The 12,791-nt window shown below is 38.6% G+C and overlaps 1 protein-coding gene across 1 annotated transcript; it reads left to right on the top strand.

The window, feature by feature from the left end:
• The first annotated feature begins 283 nt into the window (after nt 1-283).
• Nucleotides 284-1,323, top strand: LOC138873209 (uncharacterized). The gene is made up of 2 exons (XM_070151651.1): nt 284-875; nt 968-1,323. The coding sequence occupies exons 1-2, from the start codon at nt 284-286 to the stop codon at nt 1,321-1,323; spliced, it is 948 nt and encodes a 315-aa protein (XP_070007752.1).
• Nucleotides 1,324-12,791: the final 11,468 nt, after the last annotated feature.

The raw sequence follows: 12,791 nt of genomic DNA, 5'->3' as shown, positions 1-12,791 counted from the left end.
CTGCTCAATTGTTCAATTTCTTGTGTAGCACCACACATATAAACTCCCAAAACTCCAAGATTACTATTTCTTCTCACATCTCCCATTTATTATTTTTTTTGCTCTTTTTTTCTCTCTTAAGAATAAGAATTTCCACCCATTAGCTCCATACGGTCTTTATTAGAGCCTTTTGCCATTCTTTCCAATATTGAAGATATGTATCTCCCATCTTATAGAGTAGAAAAAAATCAAAAGAAAAAGAATACTTATTGGAAACGAACCAAGAATAAGATGGTGCAAAAATATGATGAATGAAAACCAAACTAATGGAAGTGTTGCGGGAACGAGTGCTACTGTTACGAGTGCTGCTGCCTCGTCAAGCCGTTCTACTCCTGCTCATGCTATGACACCGGCAGAAAAACTCGAAAAGTTTTCCGGTATTGACTTCAAACGCTGGCAAATGAAGATGCTCTTCTATCTTACTACGTTGAGTTTGCAACGTTTCATCAAGGAGGATCCTCCGGTAATGGCTGAGAATACTCCGGATGATGAACGACTTGTTGTAACTGAAGCATGGAAACATTCTGATTTCTTGTACAAAAACTACATATTGAGTTGTTTGGAAGATGACTTGTACAATGTCTATAGTGTCATGGAAACTTCAAAAGCGTTATGGAATGCACTTGAGAAGAAGTACAAGACTGAGGATGTCGGATTTAAGAAGTTCGTGGCTGCAAGATTTTTGGATTTCAAGATGATTGACACTAGGTCAGTCATAACTCAAGTCCAAGAATTACAAGTCATTGTGCATGACCTCCTCGCTGAAGGTATGACCCGAGTCAATAATTTTATTAATAAGATTTATCTTATTACTAATTATGAGTTTGTTATTGAAGGTATGGTCATAAATGAGGCTTTTCAAGTCGCTGCTTTCATTGAGAAATTACCTCCGTTGTGGAAGGATTTTAAGAACTATCTTAAACACAAGCGGAAGGAAATGACACTAGAAGACTTGATTGTTCGTCTGAGGATAGAAGTAGACAACAAAATGCTGAAAAGAAGTCACGTGGAAACTCAACAATTGTGGGGGAAAACATTGTTGAGGAGGCACCACAAAATAAGAAAAGGAAGAAGGCTTCTGGACCAAAGAATTACCCAAGCAAGAAGAAGTTCAAGGGTAATTGCCACAATTGTGGAAAAACTGGGCATAAGGCAGTGAATTGTCGTGCGCCAAAGACTGATAAGAAGAAAAAGAATCAAGCCAACATGGTTGAAGATGAAATGGAAAACTTGTGTGCCGTGTTGTCTGAATGCAACTTGGTAGGAAATCTGAAAGAATGGTAGATAGATTCTGGAGCCACCCGCCATGTGTGTGCTAACAAGGAGTTATTTTCTTCTTATGCCCCCGCAGGTCCCGACGAGACAATCATCATGGGAAATTCATCTACGGCCAAAATTGAAGGAGTTGGCAAGATTGCGTTGAAGATGACGTCGGGAAAAATAGTGACTCTAAACCAAGTCCTCCATGTTCCAGAAATTCGCAAGAATCTTGTGTCTACCTCACTTCTTGTCCAGAATGGATTCAAATGTATTTTTATTTCTAATAGTGTTGTACTTAGTAAGAACGATGTATATGTAGGAAAAGGTTACTTAAATGAGGGCCTTTTTAAGCTAAATGTAATAGCAGTTCCTATCAATAAAGTGAATGTTTCTTCTTACTTACTTGAGTCAAACACTTTATGGCATTCGCGTTTAGGTCACGTAAACTTCAAAACATTGCGGAAGATGATAAATCTAGAAGTATTGCCAAAATTTGATTGCATTAATTCCAAATGTCAAATATGTGTGGAATCAAAGTATGCTAAGCATCCTTATAAGTCCGTTGAAAGGAATTCAAGTCCTTTAGACTTAATTCACACAGATATTTGCGACATGAAGTCAACACCATCTCGCGGTGGGAAAAAGTATTTTATTACTTTTATTGACGATAGCACGAGATACTGTTATGTTTATTTACTTAATAGTAAAGATGAGGCAATTGATGCTTTCAAGCAATACAAGAGTGAAGTTGAAACGCAACTAAACAAAAAGATCAAAATGATAAGAAGTGATAGGGGTGGCGAATATGAATCTCCTTTTGAAGAAATTTGTTTGGAAAATGGCATTATTCACCAAACAACTGCCCTTACTCTCCACAATCTAATGTAATTGCGGAGAGGAAGAAACTATCAACGCCTTACCACTCTAGTGGGAACGAGCAGGCAGAATCAACGAACAAGACTATACTCTAAAACCTGAAAAAGAGGTTGACCGGTTCGAAAGGAAAATGGAAGGAGATTTTGCCCGAAGTCCTGTGGGCATACCGTACGACTTCGAAATCAAGCACTGGGGCCACACTATTTTCTCTGGTCTATGGAGTTAAAGCCTTAATATCAGTCAAGGTTGGGGAACCAAACTTCAGATTCCAATATTCTACCGAAGAGTCAAACGGCGAGGCCATGATCACGAGCTTGGAACAGTTGGACGAAAGGCGGGAGGCCGCCATGGTCCGTTTGGCCGCCCAAAAGCAGCAAGTAGAAAGATACTATAATCGAAGAGCTAACCTCTGACATTTTCAAGTCGGGAACCCAGTATTAAGAAGGGTAACACTATACACCAGGAACCCGAATGAAGGGAAACTGGGCCCGAATTGTGAAGGGCCATATCGAGTTGTAGGAATAACCGGCAAAGGATCATATAAACTCGAAGCCGGAAACGGTGTATAACTACCGAACAACTAGAACGTGACACACTTAAAGCGGTACTACTACTAAGGTACGAACTCAATTCCCTTTTAATTTTGTTATAAATTGGACTAACGTGTGCAGGTAATCGGCCAAGGACGGATATGGCTTTTAGGTCTAAAAGCACGTGTAGCACTCTTTTTCCCTTGAACCGATTTTGTCCCGAAGTGGGTTTTTTGACAAGGTTTTTAACGAGGCAACAGTAAAACATGTTAACTTAGATTTGAAGACCAGTCTCAAATTAGAATCGATGATCGTTTGCATCAGATCAATAGCATCCGAGCCCTCACGAGTTTGGCCTCGAATATTGGAGGCCATTACCCTAGGATTAAGATCTTTAGCAAGGGAAAAGAAAAGTTTATGTGCTAAAAGCTAAGGCTTGGTGGTTAGGATTCATTGTAAGGGTCAAATGGTCATATGAACCGTGCCCACATAGTCCACTCTAGCCACAACACAAGTTTTTATGCGCCTTCGATCATGTACCTTGCATATTAAGCAATGAAAGAAATTTCTACTTCCCTTACACTTTATTACTCCGCATTTTCCTCTTTTGATCCTGGATCCTAAAAGCCCATGGGCTACCCCTGCTCGTAGACTGTTTATCCCACGGGCTACTCCTACTCGGGGACTGTCGCCTGGTGAAAATTTGGATGACCTGGGCTACCGAATTCCGGAGGCACCAAACACACGAGGCGGTGACCGAATATGAAAGGCTACGGCAACCCTAAAAATGGCTCATAGATGCCCAAAGTTCATAACCAGAAACGTTGAAGGAGATGATCAATACATTGCTAATAAGTTCTGGCTTACCACAAAACTTGTGGGGGGGAAGCTATACTTACAGCTAACTGAATAATCAACTGTGTACCTCATAGTAAAACACATTCCATTCCTTATGAGAAGTGGAAAGGAAGGAAGCCTAGCTTGAAATACTTCAAAGTGTGGGGGTGTTTAGCTAAGGTACAAATACCTAAACCTAAAAGGGTTAAGATAGGTCCAAAAACAGTTGATTGTGTGTTTATTGGATATGTAACCAATAGCAAGGCATATCGTTTTCTGGTTCATAAATAAAAAAATCCTGAGATTCACATTAATACGATAATAGAATCAGATAATGCTGAATTCTTTGAAACTATTTATCCGTATAAAAAGGAAAGTGAAGTGACTTGCCAAAAGTCAAAACGACCTCGGGAGGAAACAACAGATGGTATGCCTAATGAGGAAAATCCGAGAAGAAGTAAACGTCAAAGGACATCTACTTCATTCGGTCCAGATTTTCTGACTTTCTTGTTAGAAAATGAGCCTCGGACCTTCAAGGAAGTAATGTCTTCCTCAGAGGCACAATATTGGAAAGAAGCTGTCAATAGTGAAATAGAATCCATATTGAGCAACCATACTTGAGAATTGGTTGATCTTCCTCCGGGTAACAAAATGTTGGGTTCTAAATGGATTTTCAAGAAGAAAATGAAAGACGATGGTACTATTGACAAATACAAGGCACGACTTGTTGTCAAAGGATTTATACAACGAGAAGGTCTTGACTATTTTGACACATACTCGCCGGTAACAAGAATTACATCTATTCGGATGCTAATAGCGTTAGTCACCTTGTATGGTCTTCAAATCCATCAAATGGATGTAAAAATAGCATTCTTAAATGGTGATCTTGAGGAAGAAATTTACATGAACCAACCTGAAGAGTTTGTGGTTCCGGGAAAAGAAAAGAAGGTGTGTAGACTTGTTAAGTCTCTTTATGGACTAAAACAAGCACCCAAACAATGGCATGCGAAATTTGACCAAACAATGTTGTCAAATGGTTTTAAGATTAATGAATGTGATAAATGTGTTTACATTAAGAACGTTCAAAATCATGTAGTCATTGTTTGCTTATATGTTGATGATATGCTAATAATGAGCAAAGACATTGCCGACATTCAAGCTACTAAGCGTATGCTTGCTAGTAAGTTTGATATGAAAGACTTAGGAGTTGCCGATGTAATTCTAGGAATTAAAATCCAGAGGACTCCTCAAGGTCTAGCTTTGTCTCAATCACATTACGTGAAAATGGTACTTGAAAAATTCAAACACTTGGAATTTAGAAGTGCAAGGACTCCAATTGACTTAAACCATCATCTTATGAAGAATAAAGGCGAAAGTACGTCTCAATTGGAGTATGCTCGTGTGTTGGGAAGTCTAATGTACATCATGAACTGTACACGACCCGATATAGCTTGTGCAATAAGTAAACTTAGTCGATTCACAATAATCCCAACAAGCATCACTGGGTGGCTATGAAACGAGTTCTAGGATATTTGGAATATACCCAAGACTACGCTTTGCACTACAATAAATATCCTGCGGTTATTGAAGGATATAGTGATGCTAATTGGATAATCGGTTCATCAGAAACAAAGTTCACAAGTGGATATGTGTTTACTTTTGGTGGAGGAGCAGTATCTTGGAAGTCTTCCAAACAGACATGTATCGCTCGCTCTACAATGGAATCAGAGTTTATAGCATTGGATAAAGCCGGTGAAGAAGCTGAATGGCTTCGGAATTTTTTAGAAGACATTCTGTTCTGGCCAAAACCTTTGGCTCCTATTTGCATACATTGCGATAGTGAGGCTGCGATAGGACGGGCATGGAGTGTTATATATAACGGAAAGTCTCGTCATATACGACGAAGACATAATACCGTTAGACAACTACTTTCTAGTGGAATTATCACTATTGATTATGTAAGATCAAAGTATAATGTTGCGGATCCACTTACAAAAGGCTTAACTAGAGAGGGAGTTGAGAAAACATCTAAGGGAATGGGACTATGGCCAAGGACAAGTCAACATGGCGGTAACTCTACCTAGAATTTTGGTTGTTCCGAGATCTAGGTTCATGGAGCTCAAACAAAGTTATGATTGACCGGTTCAACATTGTCAAAATAAAAACTTTGGTCCATTCTCATGATGAAGACAATGTTTAGTAACAAGGATAGAACTTTACATTTCTTTAATGGTTACCTAAGTTTGATGAGGTATTTATCAAATAGTGTCAATCTAAAGGATTACACGTTTAGGAATCACCTATGTAAGTGTGAAGTGGAAGCCGCTTCAATGAGAATTCTGTAAGGCCAATTCTCTACGCACTTATGAAACCAGGCGGTGTTCATGGCTAAAACGAACACAACAATGAGAACCAAAAGACGGTTCAAGGTTGGTTGTGTGTCATATGGTTGTCTAGGTATACACTAAAGTTCGACGGTTCAAAGATATCAAATCTACCGATTGACCGAGTATATCCGACATATGTTCACTTCGGAAAGTTCAAAGGGAAACCTACTTATCCAGATGCAATTAATCCTTACTTGCAAAATCACATAGCTTTCATCTATGATCTTTCTTGTTACAACCATTCCCATTCATGTGGGGGATTGTTGGACTTTAAGCCATTGGGCTTTAAAGTAGAAGAAGTGTGAATTGGAAATGGAGGGAAATAAAATGGAGGGAAAATAAAAATTTGAAGAAGTGAACTTTTGTCTTGCACTTTGTCCCTCATTGGTGAGGGACAATCACATTTGTGTGCTTATATATAGATTCACTTCTTAAAGCTCTTAAAAGGAGTTGAAGAGAATGAACCCTCGCGCCGTAGTCGTCGCTCGCTCGGCTTGGCTTCGGCTTTGGATTTGGATTTGTCAAATGATCGATAAGATTATTTTTTGGACAAAATTTATTTAATTAATTAAATGCCAAATCACTGCTGAAAATACGCCAGAACCCTGCTGAAAATTCAGAGGGCCTCGCTGGCCGCGGTTCTGCCGCGACCGCGGTAGAATCGCGGCAGTCAGATTCAAAGAGCCTCTCTGGCCGCGGTTCTGCCGCGATCGCGGTAGAACCGCGGCATGCCGCGTATTTTCTGAAAAGGCACCTTTCCAGATACCTCTTCTGATATTTGCCTATAAATTCTGAGGCAAGGCTGCATCTTCAATAAACGAAAAAAAAAACTCTACAACTTCTTTCTTTCTGAATATACTGCATCCTAATTCGCAGTCTCTCTCTCTCAAATTCGTAAGTATGATTTTGCTCCGTTCTTTGAGTTCGTTGGTATCCTGCAGTTTGTATTGCCACTGTTGCAGGAAGGTTTATTCCATTTTATCCTGGGAGGATTTAATCCATTACCTTGGCAACTTGTGAGGGGGTTAAAATTCCTTAAGGACGCACAAGAAATTTGTGGACTCGGAATATTTCTGATTCTTTACTATTTTATATATTTTTTTATTCTTCTAACAGTTTTCTAATTTTTTGTTTTAACACAGTAACGTTCACAATTTGTATCTACCATCTTATAGAGTAGAAAAAAATCAAAAGAAAAAGAATACTTGTTGGAAACGAACCAAGAATAAGATGGTGCAAAAATAAGGGTTCTTTCTTCTTTGATTTAAATAGCCATTTGCTTATTTAAGTTATAAATGTCGACTTGAATTTTTATTCAATTCTTACTGAATTCTAGGAAAGAGAACAATTTATTATTTTGTGGTGGCTAAATCTTGGCACATCATCAGTTAATGCACGAGTCACAAGTGTATTAAGGCAAAATTTTGCCACATTTTGTCTTTATCCCAAAATGTTTTGGGTAATTGCTAATTACCCGCATAATCAAGAATTATCTCAACTTACTTAAAAGACTATTCAGTTTTAGTACACTTTATACACCTCATAATCACGTTCATGTGGTATCTTGTATGGCACTAGTCCATAAATAACGGGTATTATAGCTTGGGCCGCATTTTATGCCAACATGACAATCTTCGACGAAATTTATTTTCTTCGATTTACTTACCCTTTCACCTTCACGAATTTACTCGTTATTTGTTTGAAATAGAATAATACTTATAATCCCAAAATAATCTCATTCCCGAACTTTCGTCGATTAACTTACGACAAATCTTTTAACGTACGAAAATATGGGGTGTAACATCATTCCCCCTTTTGGAACATTCATCCTCGAATGTTGACTGATGTACTTATTATTATCATAGCCTATAGTCCTTGTGAATACTTTAGTACATTCCTTTCCATCCTAGGCAATTGTTCTGTGAATAAATCCAAGGTCCAGGGTATTCCCACCTGTAGGTCTCCTTCTCACACCACGACCTATAGTCAGAATTCTTCCAATGTCGTAACTCTTGCTACCTTCTATCATGTAGCCTGTACGACTTTTTCCTTATATGTGCGCCTATGTGAACCTTCTTTTTTTCCCTCTAGCTTTTACATAATATCTAGGCTTCACGTTGTAAACATATAGAAAGCTTGACAAAATGTCCCTCTTGGCATCTATATGTATACCGAAGTTCTTCATTTGGTACTTTGTTGAACTCACGAATATTGTTATACCTTATTTCATAGATCCGCGTATAACTTTACCTGCATCTAGGTAGGTCATACTATAACATAACTCTTACTTCGATTTATCGTTGCTGAGGTCTGCTACCGAACTTTGGGTTACTTTCATTGCTTATTCCATATGTATAAATCTAAGTCCTTTAATACTTCCTCATTACTTGTTCATCTTAGGAATGACAGCCTAATCTCACCTCATACTTTGTGACTTTTGTCCATCCACCGTTGTTTCACCTTGATGTTGATCTATCATCTACCACTGATAACTTGATTTCTTATGTAATACTGCTGCTAGGGCTCACGCCTCATCAGGGACATCTGGAGTAATTAGATTGATCTACTTAGGGGCGATACTATACTTCCATAACCGTATTTTATAGAATTCCAATATGACTCACCTTACATAGGTATTTTAATCATGTACAATTCATTAAATCCTCTTCAAGTCATTACTCAAATGATGGTCCAAACGTCATCCTTTATCTATCACAATCACACCCCCATTCCATTTTAGATGCTATTAGTCTTAGATTCCTTTGAGTTCATTCAGGCTATACTGAACTTTTTATAACTTAGAGAAACCATGATCCCTCTTGTTTTTATGGGCTTAATCTCGAGGACTTATCTATTCTCGTCACCTACTTACTTGCCCTTTCTCATCCTTACTCCTGTCATAAAATGTCGTCGCTTTACTATACTTTAGCTTGCGACCTCTACGTATATATTTATACTATTCACAACCTTCCTCCAACTTGCTTGCACCATACATTCCCTTATGTTATTCTACAACATCAAGCGAGAGATCATATCATCTCTAACTCTTCCTTACTCTCTTGGCTAGATCTCTCGGTACCTAGAAAGCATAGGCTGGAAGATATGCCACTAACGACATTGCTATCATTCCCGGATATTAAACCCCCCTTCCCCACTTTTAGACTTTTATACGAAGTATGGACTATTTTCAACCTTCTGCATTTGAGTATCTTGTATGTTGTTCACCTTTACTTGACTAACCTAAAAGTTTCATATCACATCTTCTGTCTCTCTCACATAGGTATGATTCACATCCATGTCTTGAACTTCTATTATGATACATGCACCTCTTTACACAATCTCGTGAGAGCTTCATACTATCTTCTTATGAGGTTGGGACACTTTTAACTAGATTTATCGTAGAGTCGTTATAGAATATGGCTACTGTACTATCTCTCTTATACCTATGATATTAAGACTGATTCTGCAATGTTCTCAATCATGATGTCTATAACTTCCTGGGTCCAATAAGCAAACTCCTAATTTACTTAGTTGATGTAAATCTTTAATTTCCTCTTCCTTCTGATCAACCTTTATGTAGGCTTAAGCTATCTTTTGATTTGTAGATCATGGCATTTAGTTAGTACTTTAGCTTTTCATGAACGCTACGGAAAACCACAATACAATCTTCTAATGATTCAATTCTTTGTCTATGATCTGGACACAATTCCTTCTTTAACTTATACAGCTGATCATAAATCTAATAATTCCTTTCGTTCCATCTCAGATTTCTTTAAACATGAGCAATTACTTTTCTTGGTCTTTTTGCCTCCTTGTTGCTTGCATACTTAGCTTATCTGAGTTCTCACACGTGCCAAAATTTTTGTGCTACTCATATGGTCTCGAATATTACTTTTGGTTTTACTACCCGCTCATTAGCCATGGTAGGTGCCACTTTCTTTTAGAGTGTATACAGTTTTGTAGTGAGATTGTTATTATATGACCATTTCCTCTTTAGGTCATTGTGCGTAGGTTGAAGCATTCTTCCTTTTAGAGTGTCTAAGATTTTCTCCTAATTTACAAGGAATTACGGGGTGATCTACCCACCAAATTAAAGATCTATGAGTCTAGTTTCCAATGCATTAAACCGTTTGTCAATACGATCTCCGAGTATAGAGATATTCATATTTTCGCAAGCTTAATGATAGGACAAAATTAAAAGACCTAAGTCGGCCAAGAGAGGAATTTTAAGGGGTTATGAACTCAGTTATTTCATCCATATTTCAGACCCTCAAAACCAAAGTTAACCCCCGCAACTCCTCCCCAAAAATCCCACACAAACCCTAATTGATTTTCCCTTTCTTTCAAGTTCTATTTGAAGGTAAAACTTAGAGTTTGAAGAACCAAGGGAAGGGGCTGAGTTATTCAACAAGTAAGGTAAGTTACTACCATCTTTCCTACATTTTTCTCTGCTGTGAATTCATGGTAATTTGTTCTATACATGTAAGAACTCACGGGACGGTGATCGGAAGCCGTGAGTTCGAGTTATTCACTTGTAGCGGACTGTTTTGTAGACTGTTTTGTGTTGCTGTTGGGTTGCGTGTTTTACTACAGTTTTGTGAAGTTTTGTAGGTGGAAGGGTGTGGAGAAACACCATATATATGTAGGGTTGTGGGATGATAGTTATTTATAATATTTCCAGGTCGTTTGACACGACTACGGTGGCCGTCGTATGTATGATGTAATTAGGTTGTGCGTGGACTGTTTTGGGAGGCTCAATATGTTTATTATTGATGTTGTTTGGGCTGTTTGGTGATTGTTTTAAATGGTGTGAAGTCATATATATAGGGGAGGTGCTATCCATTTCAGCGTAAAATAGGTTGTGGTCGATACATAATAGTTATGACGCTTAAATGATAATGATAGTATCGTTTCTCTTATTGTTGACTAAGGAGTTGTGACAATTGCATAGCTTGCGATTGGGGCAGTATATACATGGTATGTAAGGCTATCCCTTTCCTTCTTTTTCACGACTCCGATTGTACATAATGCAATGAACGAGCTTCCAAAGATACTCTACTCTTAGAAGCTAGCAGTACTTACATTGCTTTCCCTCTTATGGAATGATTGATGTTAATGTTGCTTCTCTTATTCTTATGTTATCAATGTTGTTGGTACTTCCTGATTCTTATAATGTTCGTAGTGAAGAGTTAGTCCTAATAACGTGTACAGAGGATACCGACTTACGTCACTCCAAAAGGTTTAGAATGTAATTCCATGAGTCGAGCATGCATTATATATAAGTATCTATTTTACTCTACCGAGCCGTGCTATAGTCGGCCGGGTACGACACCTGTTCTGCAACCACGGATCAGTTGGGTTTACCGAGCTCCACGTGGCCGGGTACAATTCTACCGAGCCTTATGATGGCCGGGTACATTTTTTTACCGAACCTATTATGGCTGGGTACGATATGATGATGATGATGCCCACAGAGGCGTATGTTTTAAAAGTTTATGTATACATACATATGTATCATGCATTGGATGTCAGTAGCCCTCAGAGGTATTCAGATGTTCTAGGTTGTATATTCTCTATCTCTGCTTACATTACTGTTCGTATTTATGGTTCCCTGCCTTACATACTCAGTACTTTATTTGTACTGACGTCCTTTTGTTTGTGGACGCTCCATGTCGTGCTGTAGGCCCTGATAGACAGGCAGGTGCAGCTCCCCCACCACAGTAGGTTGTCCAGTTCAACAGTGATTGGCGAGATCCCTTCTCCAGACTTGTCGTGGTCTTGGTATGCATTTTGTTATAGATATTATGGGTATGTCGGGGCCCTTTTCCGGCTATATTGCAGCACTTATGTTCATTTAGAGGCTCATAGACAGGTATCGACTCATGTATAGTTTGGTATGCCTTGTCGGCTGGTTTTTGTTGTATAGTCTTTCATGGTATCATGATAGCTCGTACCTTATATGTAGTTTCTTGATTGTATGGTCATCCCATGTTATGTATGTTCATGCCATCATATTTTATTGTTGGTTGTCCATGATACATGTCTACCATTTATATTGATCTCGTCAACCCTAAAAGATAATAAAAAAGGTTAGATAAAATGTACGTTGGTGCTCGACAAGTATGGTCGGGTGCTAGTCATGGCCCTCCAGTTTGGGTTGTGACATATTCCTTTTGTCTTAACTTACCTCCCGCACTGGCTCAATATTTATTAAAACATCTCGTGCTGGAACCCTTACTTCCTTTTCTTGATATTGTGCTTGCATAATGTTCTAGAATCACAACACATCTATAAGATTTGGATAAGTTCCATCTCATTCCTCTTTCATTTATCGCATTCTTCCTTTACCATTCCATAGTTACTAGAACCACTTAATTATGAATTAATGCCATATCACTCAATATTCCCCCCTTTAGGGGTGTACTAAAAGCTGAAGCCACGAGGATCTACCTATAGATGTTTTACTTCTTCATCTTTGGCGTCGTTTCTCAACATCAATGATCCTTACTCGCCTTGCGACAATCCTTATGTACCAAGGATGACAAATTCCCTTACTCGCGAGGGTGACACTTAGCGTAACTGGCACATACAGTCTTATAAGATTAACTTTGCCCACATTGCTTGCTCTAGGGAAGCGTCTCCCTGAATGACCATTCTCCGAATTCATCATGAATCTCCTTTTGTGGTCCATTCTATTACTGCCGGAACAAAATCTGAAATTACCATGATGCCGAGTACTTGTCGCGCCCCTTTTTTCTCGTGAAATCGGGTTTATGACATTGACAACTCTTTTAACGGGTATTAAAAGAGAAGAGTCGCCACCTAATGATTAAAGTGCATTAGGACACTAAGAAGAGTTTGA

Source organism: Nicotiana sylvestris, chromosome 7 (assembly GCF_000393655.2).
Source record: "Nicotiana sylvestris chromosome 7, ASM39365v2, whole genome shotgun sequence".
Lineage (NCBI taxonomy): Eukaryota > Viridiplantae > Streptophyta > Magnoliopsida > Solanales > Solanaceae > Nicotiana > Nicotiana sylvestris.
This window is presented reverse-complemented; position numbering and strand designations above follow the sequence as displayed.